General features: G+C 32.6%; 2 protein-coding genes across 4 annotated transcripts; one reads left to right on the top strand and one right to left on the bottom strand.

The window, feature by feature from the left end:
- Positions 1–169: 169 nt before the first annotated feature.
- Positions 170–10,357, bottom strand: LOC144840377 (uncharacterized). Of its 3 annotated transcripts, none has more exons than XR_013611911.1 (5): positions 10,305–10,357; positions 6,508–6,682; positions 6,020–6,142; positions 1,771–5,548; positions 170–1,736 (listed from the first exon to the last, which is right to left on the bottom strand). XR_013611911.1 is itself a non-coding variant. In XM_078696186.1 (4 exons), exons 2-4 carry the CDS (start codon positions 6,632–6,634, stop codon positions 2,592–2,594), a joined length of 3,207 nt encoding a protein of 1,068 aa, XP_078552312.1. In that variant the 5' UTR covers positions 6,635–6,682; positions 9,768–10,090; the 3' UTR covers positions 170–2,591. The 3 variants fall into 3 exon arrangements, 1 of the variants encoding a protein (XP_078552312.1); XR_013611910.1 differs by lacking the exon at positions 10,305–10,357 and adding an exon at positions 9,768–10,090; XM_078696186.1 differs by lacking the exon at positions 10,305–10,357 and adding an exon at positions 9,768–10,090 and having other exon boundaries at positions 170–5,548.
- A 791-nt stretch (positions 10,358–11,148) lies between these two features.
- Positions 11,149–21,129, top strand: LOC144840531 (uncharacterized). The gene is made up of 31 exons (XM_078696369.1): positions 11,149–11,343; positions 11,747–11,797; positions 12,016–12,081; positions 12,380–12,496; positions 12,866–12,939; positions 13,219–13,332; positions 13,528–13,634; positions 13,879–13,986; positions 14,075–14,175; positions 14,305–14,418; positions 14,736–14,862; positions 15,080–15,189; positions 15,545–15,608; positions 15,771–15,892; positions 16,012–16,086; positions 16,196–16,392; positions 16,624–16,757; positions 17,069–17,124; positions 17,205–17,259; positions 17,537–17,583; positions 17,721–17,843; positions 17,927–17,983; positions 18,179–18,261; positions 18,711–18,852; positions 19,165–19,278; positions 19,407–19,509; positions 19,624–19,715; positions 19,856–19,932; positions 20,425–20,626; positions 20,710–20,801; positions 20,918–21,129. Exons 1-31 carry the CDS (start codon positions 11,167–11,169, stop codon positions 21,054–21,056), a joined length of 3,240 nt encoding a protein of 1,079 aa, XP_078552495.1. The 5' UTR covers positions 11,149–11,166; the 3' UTR covers positions 21,057–21,129.
- Positions 21,130–24,009: the final 2,880 nt, after the last annotated feature.

Genomic DNA, 24,009 nt, shown 5'->3' with positions numbered 1-24,009 from the left:
TACTGTAGTCCCCTGGTGCCATTCGAATGAAATCTTTATTATTAATCTCTTGATGACAATTCTGACTATACTTGAACCCCAGTTTCTCTTAACAGTTGAGTTTACTTTCTCAATACCAGATTGTAGTGTATAGGAAAACATTTGTTACAACAAAAACCAAAAGACAAGATTTAAACATTGAAACCACCATAATATAATTACATCAATTGCACAAAGCATATCAATAGTTCCGACTAAAATTAAACTTTATGACAAGCACATATTTACTGTCTCAAGAAAAATACACTCTTTCTAATGTAAAGCACCAACAAAAATAGTTTTAAAGAAGTTTCTGTGGCAAAGAAAATAAAGTAATATGAAATTCAGAAACTACTACTTTAAAAAACGAAAGAAAATCATTTAGGAAGATATACATTTTCACTATAATTGGCAGGTATGGTATACACAATTTGAATGGTGCTTAGTTTAATAGCTATAATAATGATGCTACAAAAATACGAGCAGTAAACACACATTTGCTTTTTTTTGTACAAAGCTAGGAAGTACATTTTACATTTGTTTCCCCTTTGAACAGGAACATTGAGCTGCTTACATTATACTGTATTTAATTTTCTATTTAAGGTTCATTTTTACAACAATTTTTTTCAACAAATTAAAACCTTAGGATAGTCCAGGACTAAAGATAGTCCCCTTTCATGAATACCAGCCTTAAATTTTAATACAAGTAAGTGTATAGCTGTAATTTATACAGTAAACTTTATGAAAACCAGGTTGCATAACTTTCATAAAGTTTTGTTTCAGATTTTGGAATTTTTATGTTAATATGTACTTGTCTTGGTCCTTTTTAGAAGCATGAATCTTACATTAAAATTCATAAAACCATAATCACATTTCCAAGAGGATAATACAAATAAATATGTAATTTATAGTGTATTAATAAATTATAAAATGTTATTGTCATACTTGTTCACATTTTCTTTGTCTTTCTATACTTCCCTATGCAGTGTGAAGTGTAGATTTTCCTTTCTACGATTTGACATATCTTAAGCACATTTAACAATATTAAATAAATAAATTTAAAAAGCCTCTTGTAATACATTATAATTTCTAACCAACAAAAAAATAGACATCAGCTCTCCAAAAGTACTGTTCATAATTGTGCTGGTTAAATATGTCTTTAAAAAGTGTTTTATTATTATTATATAAGATTTTGGACCTTTTAGGATACGATAACTAAGCACCTTCATTAGAAACTGATAACTGGCACCCCCTGTGCGCTGCGGTACAACTTTTTAAATATCATTCAAGGTTTCATTAAACTAAGCGTACATTTAGCATAAATTTTATCCAGACAGCAAAGCACTTTAATAAATATTTTGATTAACAATAATGCATTTTTACAACACTGTTTTCTTAACCTAAATGACATAATATAACAGCTTATATATCAGTTTTTGCTTTCACATGCCTATCGTACATTGATACTTACAAATGTGAGTAATCTTATTAAAAACAATTTAGGTGGTTATAAAAGGTGGTACCCTAATAACTGAAAAACAGATCAAATAATAAATATTCATAAAACCTAGCAACTTAGGTGGGTACATTGGTCATTGAAACAACTAAAAAAACAAATTAATTTTAACTTTTCTGAACCTAAGTTTTGTTTAAAAGTACTGTACATTTGGATCCATAGAGCAACATACCAATTACGGTAGAACTCATCCTTTGGGACACTCCTATTCAGCAGGAGACACTTTCTTATAAAACGAACAAGGGCAAATACATGTTTTAAGACTATAGGACAAACCTTATTAAGGGGTCTTGAAATTGCCCTTTCAGATGGGTTCTACTGTAAAATTTGAGTTGATGTACACATTTTATATACTTATATATACTCTTACTCACAAACATATCGATAACTACATCAAACTGTGTTACCCTATTGAGACAGACTGCTCTAAGAGCCAAACAAAACGTTATTTTTATTTATTTTGAAATAAAACCAGGTTGAATATGTCTTGCGGTAAGCTGTATCTTGAAAAAACACATCAAAATAGTCAAAACCTAATAATAGGTAAAAAACAGGAAATTTCAATTTCCCTCGGCATGAATATTTCATTTGATTGCCAGTTACACATATTAATAACAGTTAGAGGAGGCAGAAATGGAACTCGTCATCATTGTTATTATATTGTTCAGGTTATTTTCATGATTGTGGGTTTTGTCATGCTAAATCTTCATCATAATTTAGGGAAATAAACTGAAAAGTGATTTATCCAAATTTACTTTCATAAAGTAATCTTAAAATAGACGTAAATAAACAACCAATTGAATGCAAGACATGAGAAAATATGCTTTTAACGACAAATAGCATAAAATATAAATAAATAAAAATTTCAGCATGATTGATAGTTGGTACAGTACCGTTTTTCCATTTTATTGAGTAGTAAAGTTTAAATTTCTAAAAGATATCCATTCTTCTCATTATAGATTAAAAATACTTTTTTTTTTTCGAAATCTCAATTAAAAATATGAATAAAACTAATTTTTCTTTGAATGATTTTTATGGCAAGTCTCTGGACAACTTTTCATTCAGTTTCTTGAGTTGTTCCAATGCTGTTGTCAGGTAGTGTTTGGACTGTGTTTTTACTAAATATACAGCAGCTATTTACTGCTGGTGTGAGTTGTAAATCATCATCAGCCATTGCTGGTGTGGGCTGCAAAAATTTATCAGCTGAAACTGAGGTCGGCTGCAAGCAATTATCTGCTACTGATATGGGCTGTAAACAATTATCAGCCACTTCTGGTGTGGGCTGCAAGCAATTATTAGCTGCTTCTGGTGTGGGCTGCAGCAATTTGACGTCAGCGTGTGTTGGTTGTAGACTTTTATCATATGATGTGAGCTGCAAGAGATTATTGGCAGCTTCTGGTATAGGATTCAAACTTATATCAGGTGCTGGTGCAGGCACATTGTTACATGCTGCTGGCGTAGACTGCAAACTGCTATCAGCTGCTGGTGTGGGCTGCAAACTGTTATCAGCTGCTGATAGAGGCTGCAAACTGCTGTCATCTGCTGGTGCAGGCTGCAAATTGTTATCAGCTGCTGATAGGGGCTGCAAACTGCTATCAGCTGCTGGTGTGGGCTGCAAACTGCTATCAGCTGCTGGTGTGGGCTGCAAACTGTTATCAGCTGCTGGTGTGGGCTGCAAACTGTTATCAGCTGCTGGTAGGGGCTGCAAACTGACATCAGCTGTTGGTTTATCTTGAGGAAGTTGGCAGTCAAAAGGTAAATCTAGATTGGCTTCTCTGTCAACTGGTTCTTTCAATGGAATGTCAACCTTGTTAATATCACTTTGTGCTTTAGTTAATTCCAAGAACTCTTCAGTTTTGTTATCTCTGCTACTAAGACAATATTCTGATGCATTATCAGATGCTAATTGCTTTTCTGATAAACAGTTTTGTGATGTTGATTGCTCTACAAGCCCACTACCTTGATATTGTATTTTCCGAGATTCTTCAAATGAATTAACATCAAATAAGAGAGATTCACTTACATCTGGTTCAGGTGTTAAACGTGAATCTGATGTCAGGTACGATTCAGATATTTGTCCTTTTTCCAGACACACTTGCTCTTGAAATGACCCAACAAATGGTATGTTGGAAGAATCACCAGATGATGAAGACACATCAATCTTTTCAACAATAAACCGGTTGTCTGCAGATGTCGCGTATGATTCAGATATTTGCCCTTTTTCCACACACACTTGATCTTGCTGTGACCCAACAAATGGTATGTTAGAAGAACTGGCAGGTGATGAAGATATGTCACGCTTATCTACAATAAACTTACTATTTTCTTCTCTATCAGATAACTGCAAATGAGAAGCTGTTTGGCAATCACCTGTTAAATTCTGACCGTGTTCATTTGATGGTAAACAGACTTCCTGCTTAAAACATCCATCTTTGACAGTAGAAGACACCTTACTTATATTCTCGGTTTCAAAATGTTTTAAATGTACACCTGTACTCGTACCCTTTTTGTATTCTTGTCCACTTGCATTCTCATTGAAGTAATCAACGGTGGATTCATCCTCATATAATGCAGATTGGTCAATAGATTGCATATTAGAGTCTGCTGTATGTTCTGTAGACGGTCTGGAATCGTTTAAGTTGTAACCACCACAACCAAAATCAGAATGACTTCCAAGTGTACAAGAAGAAGTGATTGTGTTCAATTTCTGGAAGCATGTTTTTTCAGCTTTGGATGCATTGCTGGAGAAATGATGGCAGTCTGTTAAATAGTTTGTGTATGAGTCGTGAGAAACCTGGGAATAATATGCATCGGGACACGACCGCGAGGTTGTGCTCAATTGTGTGTAGGTTGGGGAGGCACCACAAGTGTCAAAATCACCTAGTGCATGTGAAAGGTCAAGGGGCATCAACTTAGTGTATTGCTGTTCCGGTGAAGAATCAGGTGTTTGAAAAATACTTTTCTCGATGTTGTTTGAAGAAGTAGAACCAAAGTCTGTATTTTCCACAGAGATTGTTGGATGAACATACGGAGGTTCTGAATCTGATTCAGAGGTCACGCTTTCATCCGATGTGGTACTGGCATAATCGCCGATATCCGACTGGGAAACATTGCACAAATTGTTGATAGACATGTTCAAGGTATTGTGATTAGATTCGCCATCATAATTACCATCGCACTGGTTGTTTGAATTGTTATGAGATTGAAGATCAAGTGGAATATTTGTATTTGTACAAGAAAAGTTCATAGGAGTACTATTTGAGTCTAGTTGTTGAATAAATTGACCCTGTTCACCAGGTTTCTGTCCATTTAAGTATTGATCACATGTATACTGATCACTATAGTCCGAGTAAGGTATTGAATCACATTCTTTACATTGACCGTGATCAAGAACTCGGTCAGTACTTTCATCTAAATAAACTGAATTTTCCAGTTTAGTATAATCAGTGTCATTATCAGTCCTATCTTCGGACACTTTTCCATTTTCAACCTCTAAACGCATTAAAGTGTGTAGAAAGTGAGTCCTTACTTTAATGGGGTTAAATTCAACCCTTCCAGTTACATTTCCACAGCTTTCCTTACTACATCCACATGGAAAAGATAATCTGTCAACCTGGCATTTGATTCCAGCTAAACTACAAGCACACGTTGACGGATTACAAACTACTTTGCAATCGCAACCACACTTTTCACGAGACAACCGGATTTTCTTCAATTCAGATTTTTCCCAGCTTTCGATTTTGGTCACGCCTGCTGATCGAAGCATAAGTCTTCGTCTTTTTGTGTTCACAGGCTGTAGAAAGTAGTATTCTTCTACATTTATTGTTGCTAGTTCATTGTCGGCAATTTCTTGTATGCTTTTATCCAACAGTTCCGATTCATTTTGTTCAAGCATTTGTCGTTGTTTTCTTTGTAAGAGTTGTTCTTTTAAAAGTTCCCGATGTTGTCGATCTTGTTCCAGAGCAAAGGCATTCAAACTGTAATTCTCTTTAAATTCATGAATATGTTCCATTCCTGTAAAATTCAAAATAATTTTGTTATAGCATGTGACAGGTCCCATTTCATGATATGAAACACATGGACATACAGTAGTTATGCTAGCAAGAGGTGGATTACAGTAGGTGATCACTTTCTTTATTCTACCTAGCACTACCCTTTAGCTGAAGGCATTACGTACAGTATGACTATGCATGAGAGAAACTATACACAACTTCACAGTGCCTATTTTAGTTCCATATAGGTCTGTAATGATTTACATTCAACGTGTCAGGCAATTGGACAATTCCATACCAATTTACACTGTGTTATATCATATACATGAAGACAAATTAGAAAACTTGGCACAAGATAACACAAGATACAAGAATGTTACAATTGTCAGTAGCAACAATCCACTCACTCTATTACAGTATAAATTTGTCATTGCAGTACAAACAAATATAAGGCCCGGGCCTACAATGTCAAATGATCAGAAGAAATCCTTACCAAGAGTGGACCCTCCTTGGCTTGGAACACAAGTGAAACCCTGAGATCTTTGAAAATAGTAAACAGTAACTCCATTAAACTTTACTTGCTTCTTTCTCTTTCTCTTTGGCTGTGCTGACTCGCCTATAAAAGACAACAATTGAATTAGAACATAATTCACATCCATTCAGATGATGAGCTGTTGCTTACAATTGTCAAATAACTTGAATTACTGTACGTGTACAGTATGTCATTGCACTGCATCCTAGTGTGAATCAAGCTTTGTGCTTAGCTACTAATCTAAAGCTCTGTCTACACTATCAAATTAGTTTGACAAAAAAAGTGTGATGTGCCCAAATGTGGTAGTGATATGCCCAAATATGGTAGTGATATGCCATCATGTCTATATATGGGCACATCACATTTTGTTGTCACATAAAGTTTGATAGTGTAAGCAGAGCTTTACATGCTTAAAAGTTAATTTGATAATAGTGTACTGTTATACTTACAAGACGCTTCATCAGCACTAGATGATGGGGAATTGGGTCTTCCATTATGTTCCGAGTTGTCCCAATCGCCTACAGGGGTGGGGGAGTGTTTACGTTTTAGCACCATATTCTCGCACGTAGCCTCCATGAGTTATCGGTGAGTTGTTTGAACTAATTAAATGTTTCTAAATCACATCTACAAAAATAACAGAAATTACAATGTTACAAGTAAAGTACAATATATCATAAATTTTCTTTAAATGTCATTAATTACAGAAATGGTAAATTAATTTTATTACAAAATACTGACATAATGACAGTTGAATTTATTTGGCAGTTTTTCAGTTTTAAGGAATGCAAGGTCGAGTCAAGGGGTCAACTCAGCATTCTTCAAAAAAAAAATGGCATTCCTCAAGGCTACAGTACACCTAGACGGAAAATCTTACACAGCAATACAGCATACAGTACAGCAAACATAGTACAGTACTGTACTTGAAAATACTAACACTATTCTACAGTGAGTACTATAATTTCTTTTTCTAAAAAAAGATATTGTTTTCCTATTACAAGAGTCAAGAAACAAAATATTGTGACATCCCATCTTACCACGTTTTCTCTTGAAATGAATGCACACAAAATAAAATAGAGGTACAGTACAGGTACAGTAGAATATACCGTAGTGTGTTGTTCATTTCAGGCTAAATTTTATCGCAAATTGTGAGGAAATACCCTGGATGGTATGATACACATTATGAGTAGGGACATGCCTTGGATGTTACACATTCAGTGACATCTCGGACATGCCTCATTTCTTGTTGCCTTGTACAGTAAGTAAAAAATGTTCACAAATGAACATGATAAATGTGCCATAATTATAATCAATAAAAACCTTTAGTTATGTACTGTACAGAATTCAGACAATGCTATTTTTCACTAAAAACGATTAAAAATACAATATTTATTTATATATTTAGTTAAATCGCTATTTAATTTTCTCCTCTGATAATTCTTGAATTTAACATGAATTGAATAAAAAAAGTTACAAAATTAGAAAACAGGAAAAGTGTGACAGCTAGATATTTGGATAGCACTAAGTAAAACAGCCCATTTGTATTAGCAAGGGGGACTTAATATCCTCTATGCTAATTACCCTTCACTAGTACACACTGATTGATCATGTGACCCATTCTTTTTATCCACAAGGACTGACAGAATAGTAGCGCATAATGTTGTTGTTAAAGGAACATCCATTATTTTTTAATATATTAAATTTTATGCTTAATTTAGTGTTTGAAAAAAAAAGATGGTTGTTCGGTAAATTTTATTTTATTCAGTTGTAATAATACTGTTCAAAATGTAGCTGAAGGCTATGTAATTGCATTACAACAATGATTTAAATATTAAACTAAATACCGTTTTCACCAAATATAATTACTAAGAGAGAACATACTAAACTACTGTATAGTTAGTAGACAATTTACAAAATAATAAACTTGTGTCCCAAATGATTAATTGTTAATTTTTAAAACATCGAGTATTCATAAATAATATTTCCATGCTATAGTAGAACCAATCCTGCACCTTGTGAAGAGAAAAGCTAAACCTCAGAAGCGAAACATCAAGTGTTTATAATATTTGTACAATATGTTTTTGTCCTATCAACAACATAGTTAAATTGATATGTAACATTAAAATATTTATTTTCGGTAACTGAATGTACAGTAATTCTTCTTTATATACATTATAATGACTCTGAATCGCATGTATGTATGTCTGACCCTAAACCTTCAAACTCGCTCTATACAATGATTTATCGCACACACTAAAAAGCTATTTTGTAATTTTCTCTTAAGTAGTAGTAGTGTACCATCAAATAACAACTGTATACATTAATAAATTGTCATTTTCAAAGATTCCTGAGGTAGAAAACATATGATTTATTGTTTTGATGTGAAATACAAAAATGCTCATAATATTAATACTGTAGTACAGTATTTATGTGTATAAACATTCACTGTATATTGCTCTAGATCAGAAAACTTAATTAAATTAATACTCAATTGAAAAATATCTAAAGCTCTGTCTACACATATCAAACTTTATGTGACAAAAATATGTTATGTGTACATTTAAGGACACGATGATGTCATATCATTACCATATTTAATTTGGCCACATCACACATTTTTTGTCAAACTAGTTTGATAGTGTAGACAGAGCTTAAAATATACTGTACAGTATGGTAAAAATAAAAAAACTATACAAGATTAAATGTATCGAAAATCATTTTTAAAAATATACTTGTATGTCTTACAGTATACTACTTAGTAAAACTGATAATTAATTTGCAGCAAAAATGTTTTTAGGAAATGTATGTTTTTAATTGTTGTACCTCACCATGACAAAACAGAATTAAACGGAAGGAAGGTACAGTAGTACACAAAGCCTTATGAGATGGAAAATGAAATGCAATGTAATATTTAACATAACAAATGGGGGTATTTAAAATTATCAGGTCAAATACGATTATTAGCATGTGCTAATATGAATTTTTTAAATAAATACAATTTTTAGGGATAAAGGTATAGTCCAGCCTAGTTCTGGATTTTTCTTTGGTCCTGGGTGGTTATATTGCTTTCCCAGTCTTAAGGTTTCATTAAGTTACATAAATCAGTAGACCTATAACTCTATGAACATTATTTTATGTAGGTTGGGAGAGGCCAGTGTTACAGTACAGTACTGCTGTAGTATTAATTAATTACTGTAGCCTCAATTTCACATCTGTGCTAAAACAAGCCACTACACAACAATGACCTGTAACTACCTGTAAGGTCAATAAAAGGTTTATTGGTTATTATTATTAATATTATTTGTTGGGTGGATTTGTTTATCACCCAAACAATTGGTCTATTACAGAATAGCCATGAAAATTGACAGGTAGGACTATTAAAATGTATCCCAATATTATTATATTGTATAAATTATTATTCTTATAAATTTTTGGTTTGGCCCACAAAGTGACCCACAAACTGTAACAAATCTAACTATTCTAGCTATCATTTTTAAAAAGGCAATTGTAGTTACTATATTAGCAGAGATTTTGGGCAACATGAGCCCTTCATCAGTGCAATAATAATACAGGATAACACAGCAAATAAAACAAAATATTGTATATATTGGACTATATATTGAGTTCTACTACTACTCTAGCTAGTAAACAGGACAGGTTAGCCTAGATGGCCTGCTATACTCGCTATCACTTTTTAGTCAACATTACTTACATAAGTAGTTTTTTGTAGTAAGTATTTCTTTTATGGTGCTCCATACAGAAATATTAAATTTAAAATTTAAATAAAATTCAGATTCACAGACTAGGCCTATAGGCTAGTGCCTACAACAATATGTTACAAAATTAATTCTCCTTCATTCAATATTGGATTGGCCTAACGTGAGAGGGAAACCACGTGAGAGTCAAGGCTGTAAAAGAAACAAAAGAAATGAGGAATTATTAACTATTTACAAGAAATGTACATGCCTTTGGAACTCTTTTATTATTAGCCTAGAACAACGTTTCAATGGAAAGCTAGCTAGGCCTACGCACACGCTGACTGCTGTCACATATTTACAGCAGCCAATACACCATCGCCACTCGCTTGAAAAAGTCAATTATTACAATCATTCAGAAATCAAGTCCACACAGATATATCATTGCTACAATACCTTTTACACTTGACCTAAATATCTACGGAATAACATAGCACCACACTACACACGCTGTGTTTACAGAGTAAGCTCAAAACTGTATTTTAAAATCTTACCATTGTCTACCAAGATTGCTTTATCCAGCTTTATCTTTTCAACCTACACAGAGCAGCATCAGACTTCGAACCGGAAGCACAATCATGTAATCTGTGCGCATGGCTGAGATGAATTATTCCAATTATTTATGACGTATGGAATATTCTATTTAAATGTAGGGATATATAATTTATATATTATTTTAATATTACCCTGTATAATTATTTACATATAAATTTAAATACTAAAAAAATATTATTATAGAATTTGATACAACATTTCTAAAAATTGCACCGAATTTTCAAAGCAAATTTCATCTATTTGTAATAAACGACACTGAAAACACCCCAATATTTATATGATAATATCAAATGAATCAGAACCAATAAGAGCATTGATGCGTGTGCATGAAGTGTGACATTTTGTGTATTTTAAACTTGTTGTCGATTTGCTTCAATAAACACAAATGGAATGTGCACGTGCTGAAACAAAATAATTTTCTTGGGTGCTGCTGCTGCCAACAACAACGCGTGCGACTTTTTGATAATAACATCCGAAACTAATGGTTACATGGCGTAACCATGGAGGATATATTCCTATATGGGCGTCCCGTAACCATGTAAATAAGTTATCGCGCGCGACTTTTTGAAGTTTGATATAATATCATCGAACTCCATGGTAACATTACTGACGATCAACCCATGTTAGTCGGTGTTTTACTGAATAAATTTTATTCTCCATGCAATAATACAAGGTTTTTAGACATATTTTTATTAATATTAGTAAATCAAGTGCTTACCATGCAAAAAAAATGTAACCTGTGTTTTATTAAATAAGAGATTGTCAATGTATATACTTTAGTGAAGTATTTAATGTACTAACATGCCACGTCGACCACCACCTGGGGAGAAGATGAGTTTACAGAAGGTAGGAAGCTACCACATTGAGGTGGAAAAGGATGTCAGAGAGATCTTCCTCAACCTGGACCTTGAACAAAGACGCAGGATTCAGGAGAATGCACAGAGTCAACTTGCAATCATTCACGATCGAGTAAAAAAGGTAAACAATATTGTGACCTTGTGAAGACGATGGTGACCATGTGAAGATTATGGTGACCGTGTGAGGATGACAGTGACCGTGTAAAGATGATGGTGACCGTGTGAAGATGATGGTGACTGTGTGAAGATGATGACCATCTTGTGAAGATTATGGTGACTGTGTGAGGATGATAGTGACCGTGTAAAGATGATGATGACCGTGTGAAGATGATGGTGACTGTGTGAAGATGATAATGACTGTGTGAAGATGATGGTGACTGTGTGAAGATGATGACCATCTTGTGAAGATGATGGTGACCGTGTGAAGATGATGACCATCTATTGTTTTGGTTGAATTTTTATTCAATTTTTATTCAATTCAATGATGAATACTCAATCAGGTGTTTTTTTTAATTTTTTTCTAGGCACTTGCTCATTATGGAATTAGCACAAATCTTTTTGCCACTCCATCTGAAGTAAGTTGTTATTGTGTTACATAAATCCATGTAAACTTAAATATATAAAGTAAACATTGTAACATAATATATCAAGAGAAGGGCTAAAAAATAGTTGAAACTAATCAATTTCCCTAAACATTGAAATATAAATAGTTATATAAATAACCTTGTCCTTCAAAAACATATATATTTCTTCAGATGACTTTCATATATTTGTCTTATTTCATCTTTTGCAGATTGCTTTGGAAGAAGTTCGACGAAGACGACCTCCTGGTTTCAACACTAAACAGAAAAGGGAGGAAGTATGTTGTAGTTCATTCTCATCATCATCGTTTATGACATCATCATCGTTTATGACATCATCACCTTTATTCACATGCACAATTCTATAACCAGGACTAATATCATGTGTTCTGTTATTGTAGAACAGTATATTTTGGATAGTGTTAAGTTTAGTTGCTGCTGGATTGCCTATGAATATAACAATTAACTTTTCAAATAATTTTTCTTTTGGATGATCCAAAAGAAAAATTATTTGAATACTATACAGAGATCCAGATGAACCTTTTTACTAACATTTAACTTTCTTATATATTTTAGATGTTACATAAAAGAACAATTCTGGATATTATTCATGAATATGGACAAACTTGCCTATGTCGGGAGATATTAGTAGAAGAATTCAGCGATTGGCTATTTGATGTACACACAACTGTGGTATGTATAAAATACAAACTGCAATTTCGTGAATAGCTTCGGCAGATGACTGACTCTACCAAATTAAAAATTCACTATCGAAATGCAATTAATTTCAGTTTTAGAGATTTGTAAAAAATAAACATTTTGGCACACATGGCGTTCCATAAGTACAACAGACAACTTAACTTTAAAAAGACAGTCTAATTTAGAAACTTCCACAAAGTCTTTTTTAAAGTGTATCTTGCATGAGGCAAAACACTCACCACTACAGTACCGGTAAGTCTCCAAAATTCTGTAGATGTCATCAAAACTTTCCATGTATTTACTAAAGTTGGCCTCATCTTTGATTTACTTATATATTTAAACACATTTTAATAAATTAATTAGGAGAAAATAATTGTTAGTGATGAGGAACTACTGGAGAAGAATAATGAAACGATGACGATAGAACAAAACATTATGTAAGTATTATGTAAGATGGTTTTATAAACAAACTGTATAAACCCCTTACCACAATACAGTGTACCCATCCCAAACAGAGAGCAAACCTCTCTCACAAATCCTGGACTGCATTTCATATACCTACAATTCTTTTTAATTGCCTTATAAACTTCCTCTTTTACCATTATATTCATCATCATTCATAATAATCATTGGCCCATTTGGACAATTAAATAATCATTGGCCCATTTAGAAAATTAAGGAGAACCGCCTGTTCTGATGCTGTTTTGTTTTTGCAGGAATGCGGTGAATGATCATAAGAAACATGTGAAGAAGGTTGTTGAAAGGTTTAAAGTTCTTAGTAAAGAAGTATTTGAAACAATGAATGACCTTTCCACCAGAGAAACAGAAGAGTAAGCACAACATTACAAACTCTTTTACACAGTGACAAAAATGCCTGATTTTTATAATCTTATTGAAGATTGAAAAGAATTTGTTTAGTTAAGTTCACCTATATCTAACTTTATTAAGTTGATGATTTTTCACTCTTATTCTTAAAAATAATAATTATAATCTGTGCATTTTATAGAAAATGACTTTTTTTGTAGGATTGTATTGCCAGAAACTGTTGAGCTACAAGAAACAGTTAGTGCCACAACTCGCAGAAAAATGATGGTTACATCAAGAGCAAAGGAAAATAGAGACCCAATGAATGGTAAGCGAAGTTTAGGTATATAGGTGTTGATGTTATGATTGTATTACATCTATAGAGAGTTTATACTATTAATTATTAATCACAAATACCAATTTCAGTGTCTTTGGTACAAAAAAAAACAAACAAACTTCCACTGTACCAGAACTTGTTTTATGATCAAACATGTCACTAATCACATTAATTTTTTACTTGCCTTAAAGGTGACAAAGTAAAAACAACTTTAGCAAAAACTTCTTTTTCTTAGAGAAAGCTCTGATGGCAGATGCGTCAAACTGGAAGGCTGCATCACTTGAGGTAAAGAACGCCTTGGAAGAGGCAACCAAAACAGCTAAGACAAACAATGACAGAAACAGTGAGTGCAAATCAGTTAACATTTTGGAGGGCATGTCTATAATTTGTACAAATCTTTTTCGTTATTTAAATGCATACTTTTTTTTCAGTGTGTCGTAATGCTTTGAAACAATTTAATTTTATGTGTATTGCCATGGAGAGGCGTAATCAAGAAAATGGCCATCTTAGTCAAAATATTTTGGAACTTGAGGTAGAAATAATTGAAATTAATAAATTTATTAATAAAATAAATGTAATAATAACTGTAATAATGATATAGATCAAGAAAAAACCAGAAACATTATGCCTAACTTAATACTTATTACTTGTTTATTTACAGGTAAATGTTAACCATATCAACAAGGCAAACGAGCGTATTGATGAAGAACTAAAAAAGAAAGATCAGCGAATTGAGTCCCTGGAGAAATTCACAGAAAAACAAAACCAAAAAATGGTACTCATTTTGTTTTAATTTTATTGAATTTTGAAAAAATTACTTACCTCCAATTTATCACATTTTGGTGAACAAGATTCCGTAGAAAATAGAAAGTATTATTTTTATAAACTGAGGCAGTAGACCAAAAGATAAGAGTGGTATGATGAATGAGGTAATGTGCTATTGTGGTGTTGTTAGGATCTAATTGTTTGTTATATTAAGATATTTAGTGTGCTTTATTAAATGAGATCTGCCTTTAAAATGAAATTTGAGGGCATCGTGGAGTATGGTGACTCTATAATTTTAAACTAAACAGCATTTTTGGGTTTTAACAGACAGAGCTTAAGCAAAAATTGAAAGAAATGAAGGAGAATTATGAAAAAGTACTCGCTGCTTTGAAGAAGGCCAACGATAAGGAACAACAACTGTTGAATGAAGAAGAAAAAGCTAAAAACCAAAAAGGTAAATAGCAATAAAGAATAACAAGCAAGAATGGAAAAGGAAAGGAAGATAGCAGTTCTTCAACATTTTCTAGAGGATCATCATATTGCTCAATCCAATCATTTGAAATATAATATAATCTAGGTTGATGAAACCTATTTTCTAGAAAATAATTAACTAAAACACTGACATAACAATATAAATCTAACAATAAGTCAATGATTTTGTCAAACTGTAGATAAAAAGGCAGCAGAAGAACTCAAACTTTTGGAGATAAAAATGGCCGAAATTCAAGCAAAACTGGCAAATGAGATTGAGGCATTACAAGCCACTATCAAAGAACATGAAGTAAGCTTTACAATTCAATTTCTATTAAAGATAAGACTTTCGATAAGTTTTTTGACAGTTTGTCAATTGTTAAATATAAAGTTCTTAAATCTATCTAATTTTGCCATTTGTTGAATGTTTCATGTGTTTTTATTGTCTATATTTATATTTAAATATTTTGAAGGCATCATATAATTGGCGATTTTTCGCTGTTGGATGTGGTTGAAATAAAATGAAGATGAAAAATAAGTGTTGGCACGACACTAAAGTAGTAAATTCACTTCTACGGTGAACAAGCAACTTAAAAATTGCTTGAGATTTTTTTATGATGTGGTAATTTACATATTAACCTGTGACACTATGTTTTTTGTTCTAGGACACTATAGAAAATCTAAACATAGTAATAGAAAACTTAGAAGCACAGTTAGACGATGCATTATGTTAGTTCTACTATTTTTATTTATTTTCAATAATAACATCAATTTTATTTTAAATTTTTATTTTTTATTTTATTGATGTTATTTTTTCAAATTATTACTGTTTAGTATACCCATGATTGTTTTTATGTTGTTGAAAGTTTTATTGTTTTATGTAAATTTTAGACAAACAGCATGAATATGAAAAACGCTTGAACATCACTGTGCAAGATACAGAGGCAAAAAATAGCCGACAGGAATCAATACGGGAACAGTACATGCAACGTATAAATGATTACAAATCTGAGGTAAAAACAGGTTGCCTTCCAAGTTGCGAAGTTTAGAATTACAATAGATAATTTATTAACAATGGATTATTACATTGATTATTTCCAAAATATAAGTGAAAATTGCTTTTATTTTTAAGGTTGACAAGTTAGAGGCGGAAGTTCGTCGATTGAAAAATGAACTTCAAGTTAAGGTTGATCTAATAAGTGTTCATGTTAGTACACTATTTTGAAATTAACATCAAATTCAGTTTGATCACTTTAATGAAATCTTCATTTTTTCCCCCACTCTTCCACAAAATATTTTTCTGAACTTTTATTTAGGAATTAAAAATTGCCGAACTGATTGCAGACATAAAGAAGCGTACATCCACCGCTGCTTCTACGTTGCCATCACCAGTAGAAATGATTGCTTTGCCAAATTCACCAACTGATTATCGCCACATGGCATCACGTATTAAGGCCGATTACGAGTTAGAAATACACAAACTACAAGATCATTTACATAAAGAAAAACAAAGGTAAATATGTTTAAAATACACAAATTGCATTAGTAAAATGAACAATATATACCAGGCAGCATTTCAAGCCTGATTCACACACAAAGATCATAATAAATGATATCTTTGAATATGACCATGATGTCAGACAATGATTTGTTGACTATGACAATGGCATTCTTTATTAGGAGAGATTTTTATTGTATTCAAATGGTAGTCCTAGCCAACTAAAATGTAAAGTTTTTAATTAAGATGTGATGCTGCACTGAGGAAACAGGAACAAGATATGAAGGTTCAACTGGCAGGCATACATCGAGTCAGTCTACATCTTCTGCGAGCTATCAATCATTTCAAAGATAGTCTGGAGAACATCTTTGAAAAAGAAGGTAAATTCTGAAAATGATTTAGAGCTTTAAGCTCTGTTTACATTATCAAATGTTATGTTACAAAAAAACATACCATATTTGGGCACATCACACTTTTTTGTCAAACTAATTTGATAGTGTAGACAGAGCTTCAGACTGTTACTGAACAGTCAAAGAAAAGTCAAACGATTGATATATTACACAATGGTGTAGGGAGTTTTCTCATGAAAAAATATGAAATTCATAACAACACACAATATTGAAATACAAACATTATGTAGAAGATTGAGGCAGTAAATTTGTAACTATGACTTCTACTTTCTTTACAATAGGTCTGCTTGACTTAGCACATGAGGTGAAACTTACCAATAATTTACAAGTTGATGACGTGAGTTGTTTTTCTGTTGTTCTTTTTTGCATTATAGGAAAAGTAATCATGATTTCTCAACAATTTGTTATTAATTTCAGAAACCAACCGACATAAAAACTAAGCTTAACATGATGTCGGGAAATGCTTTAGAATGTAAGTACTGAAGTTTATAGAAATTCTTTTCTCTATAGCCACAGTCATGCTAGACTTTGTTTGAGACACTTGGCTGGTTTATAAATATAAATGTTTAATATAAACCAGTCACTGCTACCCACAGCTTTGTTGGTTTTTCAGTAATCTGTCTTTGGATTTAATTTAATATATAAAACAAAATTATCCTGAAATAATCCTTTATGAACATGTTTTCTTCTATTTGTAAACAATTTTGAGAATAATTGAAAATATATTTAGTTTATTGCATTTATTTCAGTGTTGGTTTCATTAGAAATAAAGATTGCACAGGCTTTGATGAATAAAGTAAGTGAATTCTAATAATTATAAATCTACCTAATAGTTTCCACTACTGAAATGCAAACATTTAGGCGCAGCACAAAATCCTAGTGTGAACCAACCTTTAGTAAACTAAATGTTGTTTTTTTTTCTTATTTTTGTAGCGGATTGAACTTAAAGAAGCAATGGCACCAAAACATGGATCACCATTACATGATGGGATGGCTGATGATGATAAAGAACGATTGAGAAAAGAAAACAATCAAGCAAATGACAGAATAAACATGGTAAAAATAAGAATTACTGTAAATAAAAAATAAAATATTAAATTTTCTTATTTACATGGAATTTTACTTGTTTAATATTTCAGATGCACGAGGAGATTAATGGTTTGGAATACTTGATATCAGAAACAAAAAGAATACAGGTAAATTAAAAAATGTAAAAAATTAATTCAGTAACAATTGTTAATTTACTTTTATTGTAGTAATATCATAATTCTTAAATACAGTACAGATTTCATTTCATCAGTACATTCTTTCTTTACAATTAACTAATTCTTTCTTTTCCTTTTGTGGAGCATTATGCTTAACACACTAAACTTTTTACTATTATTCAATAGGAAGAGAAATACAAGGCTTTATTGGACAGGCACAAGCAGCTCATCCTTCACAATAGTAGTCTTCAAAGGGAGATGAAAGAAGTGTAACTATTATGAATTTCTGTTATTGAATAATAAAGTCATCATGGATTATGAATCAATATCTCTAAAGGCACAGAGCACACAAAAAGCAACTCCTACAAAGGCTACAATCCAGACTTTCAGACATTGTTGAATGGTGTAGTTTTTTTTATCTTAAGCTCTGTCTACACTACCAAACTTTATGTGAACAAAAATGTGATGTGCCCATATATGGACATGATGATGTTACATCACACTTTTTTTGTCAAACTAGTTTGATATGTTCCACCTGAAGAATGAGGCAATAGAGTACAGCATCTTTGCCAATGATGGTAAAGATATCAATGTAGTTAGTTAGAAATCCTGTTATTATGGTTGAGGCATGGAAATTACTTACAATATATTGGGCCTACTCAAACTGCTCTGCCGTTCACATTGTAATTGAATAAAAACACTATGTTTGTCACTTTAGACAAACTGCTTTCCGACAGGAGTTAAAACAGCGTGATTCCAAGTTACGGTCAATGAGAGGAAATCTAGCAGAACAGGAGAAAAACAAACAAATGCTGGTGATGCAAATGGCAAACAACAAGATGTCATCTGGTGCCACTCAGGTATTACAACTGAACTCAGTAAAATGGTGACCAACAGTATTTGTTTGTCTGTCTGCAATGACAGAGGCTGAAATGATGCACTACACCATGGCATGGAGTAAAGAATACCAGGGTAACCCCCTATCCTTTTGAAAAAAATGCACCAGGTTGTGTGCACACAATCAAGATGTGTACACTGGAAATTCTTATCCAAGAACTTATTCCTCCACTAGACCTGTGGTCGAAGAGTTCATGCCTTGAACCTGTGCCAATTCAATGGCTATGGTTTCTCAACCACATATTTTACTACTATGTTATTCATTTTAAATTTAGGTGAGGAAAGATGATATAAATACTCTGAAATTGAAAGTAGCTGATCAGTTTAAAAATCTAAAAACATTGGAGGAAGCATTAAAGGAAAACAAGATATCACTGGAACTTCATGCAGTAAGTATGCAGCTATTAACATGGTCTCTCAGATCGACTCATAGATCCTAATCATGGCTTTTGTTAAGATATGTGTTCCAAAACTACTCAGTAATATTTACTTATTTATAACTTTGCTATATTTTCAGATTACAGTAGACGTTATAACACAGGCAATGGAAGTTCCAGAAATGAGGCTAAGACAGCTGTTTGAACGCTACATTACATTTAGGAAACTACAGGACCAGAAAGGTACATATCCTCTCAAGTATACAGGGAGAAACCCACCTCCTCCCCTCTAATTATCCCAAACAGTTAATGGAATGTGTATTATAAGTAAAAGTAAGAATGTTAATTTTTTTTTAGAACAATTGATGAAGAAGCTTTCGATGACAACTGGTGACCAAGAGAAATATCTGCAAGGCTTTCTCATCAGGATGGAGAAACGCATGCAAGAGGTAAAGACTACTAGAATCCCCTGTTTTATATCCACTGTTATGTACCCCTACACAACATTGTTTTGAAATGGATCATAATGTTTAGATGGTAACACTAATGTGTAAATACTAATGATAATGATATTTTTTCTTTCAACCAGTCAATCAAGAAATGGCAAGACAAGAAGGAACAGCTTAAAATACAAAGAACAAAGCTTTATGAACAAATGTTTGCTATGTAAGAAATTTAGCAGGAATCACATCACAATCTAAAGCTCTGTCTACACTATCAAACTTTGTGCGATGTCCCCATACATGAACATGATGATGTCATATCACTACCATATATGGGTAGATCACTACCATATTTCGGCACATCACACCTTTTTCATCAAACTAGTTTGATAGTGTAGACAGAGCTTCATTCAAACAAAAATTACAACAAATTAACTAACTGAATAAAATATATCTGTGACCATCATTGACATATCTGGTGGAATTTCTAAAAAAGAGTTAATGTTTGATATAGTTGACGTGCCATTCAGCTATGCAGCTGTTGAGTAAAAAAGTCATTTGGTTAAAGCTCAGTACTAGATATAAACAAGCATAGAATCATAGTTAGAATAACTGCATAGCCATGCGGCACATAGTGAAAAACAATTTGCAAATGTTAAACCACAAAGCCATGTCAGTGGAAGCACAATATTCATAAATTATGTTTTTTCTTTAGCTTTGATGCTGTTAAAGAAGAAACTGGTATGAGTATGATTAAGCCAGTTACAAAAACTCTGATCTACATAAAACCACAACAAATACGTGAACATGGGCGCACAACGGGACCACACGGGGTACATATGAGGATACCAGATAAACCAAAAGATGTCATTGGAACTAGTGTTGCTTTAATAGGTACAAGAGGACCTGTTTGGAAGGTAGGATAGTACATCTATCTCAATTTTACAAACATTGCTGTCAACTTTAGATATTTATTCAATAAACAATTTTTAACTTTCAGCCAATTGGGAACCTTGATCAATTCCCAGCATACATCACAACACCACGAACCCTTGACCTGGACGTGAACTCAAGGAGACAGCAAGCTAGAGAGTAAGTTTATTTTTAGACAATAAATTGCTTCATTTTTATTACCGTAGTTACAAAATTATTTTTGATAAAATATTTTCAGTTTTTGTTGGTAAAAATATTTTAAAATAATTTTGCAGGGTGCTGAAACGACTGGGAATGGGAGACTTTTCCAAAGACACAAATGCCCAGTCACGGCAGCCATCACGGATGTCTCAAATTCCTTCCGTACCGCCATTAGCAAGTCTTTTTCCTCCAATAACAAATTTCAAAAAGTGAACTTGTTTAACATTAATACATTATGATATCACATTTGTTTCAGTATAAGAGAATAAATACAGCAGTATTACCATATTGTTGCCGTTTATGACTTTGTGACTACTGTATATTATGATGAATATACTGTAGCAACATGTACCACACTGCCTCTATGAGCTTCCGAGTGACATTTTATATCGATTATAAACATTTATAACGAAAGGCTGTATATCTAACAGCGGCCTTTCACAATGGACTACTCGACTATGTAGTTGTAAAGTCATTCAGAGCATGCTTAGAAACTGAATTACCAGTAAAACATTCCGATGCCAATGTCACTAAGTATACCGAACCTTGTACACATGCATATCACAAAATAAAGGTAAAGTAAAGTAAACACATTTCAGACACCCATACTTTATTGCATATAAACCCTGTTAACTTCTTTTTATAACACTTTATATACTGTATCTACAATGAACACACGTAGAAGACATTTCTAAATGCTGTACACATTGTACCAGTGCCACCAACTGGAGACCTTTACATGTTTTCTTGTCTGAATGAACAAGGAGTCTATACAGACCAAACACTGTCACCAAATATCTCTTTTAGCACATGTAGATAATAAAAAACTTTCGATTTTTAACGACCTAGAACTTACAACCTGCATGTATATTGTGTCGATGATCATCCTCTCGACCTAGAATTCACCAAAACTTCACTTGTTTCTTGGTCGTCCCAAATCAAAAGCTACCTAATTATTAAACTGGTTTTCTTATTCTAAGGGCCTGTTTCTGCTGCATAAAAATAATTGGTTAAAATCGGTGTGAATAAATTAACTCCATTTTCTTGTGAGCAGAAACAGGACAAATTTGTGGTAACCGGTTGGTAACCGTCTAAAAGGCACCGCAAAATAACCGGTTAAAAACACCCATTCAATAACCGGTTATCGCTGTGCAACTTTTAGTTGCAACACAAAATAACGGTTATTTGATTGACAGCTGCTGACCCTGAGTCAACTACACGGCGGTAACGTTTGAATTAACCGCCAGGACCAATTGCATTTTGGGTAATTCTAACAATTTTTGTCAACGACCACCCATTGATTTAACTGGTTATTTCGGAGCACAAATTGAACAGAACGGTCTTGTTATTTTTAATCCATTTTAAAATAAACGGTTAATTTGCGTTATGCAGCAGAAACAGACCCTAAAACTCAATGAAAACAATAATACAGAAGGTGACTATTATTTAGAATTTACTCATCTGCAAGAACATACAATAAAAATAAAAATGTTTTTTTCAGTAATGTCAAAAATATTTTTGTAAACAAGCCCACCCAAAACACAAGCTATTTTAACCCCTTATTTTTTTGTATATGTTGTTATAATTTTTACCAAAATACATTAATATATTTCCCTATACCTGTTAGGATATACTGTATACACACATTAAGGAAGACACAAACATTAATTTATTATTTAATGTTAGATTATACATATTTAAGTAATCAGCACCAAAGACTTTTTATTCTAACCAAGGCTTTTGTTTATATTGAATGTAACATGTATTAAGTTGGATAATAAATGTACAAATATTTACTGCACTAGAATACTATATTGTACCATAGAGATATTATAGTCCACTATAATATCTCTATGATTGTACCAGTAGCCCATTCTTTGTCTAACTTCCTTTCCTATTACATTAATTGAATGATGCAATAATCACCTGTATTAACTGTAAACAGACAGTTTTGTTAGCTGCTTATGTTAGCATGCATAACAAGCATGATAAATAATAAAGACAATACAGTAGAACCAATTTATTGATGGATACAACAGTGTCTACTTATAGGATGTCCTCTAATATTTGTTGGCTATAGTGTTAAAACCATGGAGTAACAGAATATTCTTTACTCCATGGTGAAAACATATATTTCTCCTGAATAAGGGCATCTACTGTATTAATACTGTAGTACTAGTAGATTGGAAAAAAAGACATCTTGTTTCAATGCTAGTTGATTAGCTGTGTTTACACATTTCCTTCTCTATCAGAGTTAAGCTTTAGCTTTGTAAATGTACTGAAATTGATCAGAGTTACATTTAAGTTATATCGTTGTGAAAAACACGGAGACATAACACTGTTCACACAAGCACTTACTGTACTGTTGATGTAACTCTGAGGCGATTCGGATTTGCTTAATCATGCATGGAACGAAGTTAACTCTAGCGCATTGAACATACCAGTTTTTTGGTTTTCTATGCTTAAATGGTTCTAAATGAAATTGATGTTTTGCAGTGTTTGATGTCATTCAGACAAATAATCAATAACATAAATTATTTTATTTTTGTTTACCTTCCTGTTAAATAATTTCAAAATGGTGCCTGTTTAAGATATACCAATTTATACACACACTTCCAGAATAGATAAAATATAAACAATTTAGTAGAATAATAAATATTAGTTTGAAAGGTCTATGTTAACCTACCCTGTGTCTGTAACGATTCACACAGGATATAAAAATTGCACAGAAATAATGAATAGTTATCAGAAGGTATAGATTTAATAAGCAACAGAAACACAGAACCTATTGGAACCCAAATGATCAGATAAGATATAAAAGTTGTAATACAGTGAAAGAGGAAGAATTTGAAAAGATTAAAGCCAACTAAAGCTCTGTCTACACTATCAAATATGGTAGTGATGTGCCCAAATATGGTAGTGATATGACATCATCATGTCCATATATGGAGACATCACATTTTTTTGTCCAGTTTGATAGTGTAGACAGAGCTTTTGAACTTGAAATTGGTCACTGACCATCTACTGTACTTCTCTTCTGCTTCCGAATTAAACTTTCTTCGTTTTATGTTGATATTAAACTTTCTTCCTTCCATGTTGGAAATTAAACTTATGCTCCTTCGTTGATAGCAAGTATCAGGAAGGTCCTGATCGTCACAAATACTAA

Source organism: Antedon bifida, chromosome 1 (assembly GCF_963402885.1).
Source record: "Antedon bifida chromosome 1, ecAntBifi1.1, whole genome shotgun sequence".
In the NCBI taxonomy this organism is placed as follows: domain Eukaryota; kingdom Metazoa; phylum Echinodermata; class Crinoidea; order Comatulida; family Antedonidae; genus Antedon; species Antedon bifida.
This window is presented reverse-complemented; position numbering and strand designations above follow the sequence as displayed.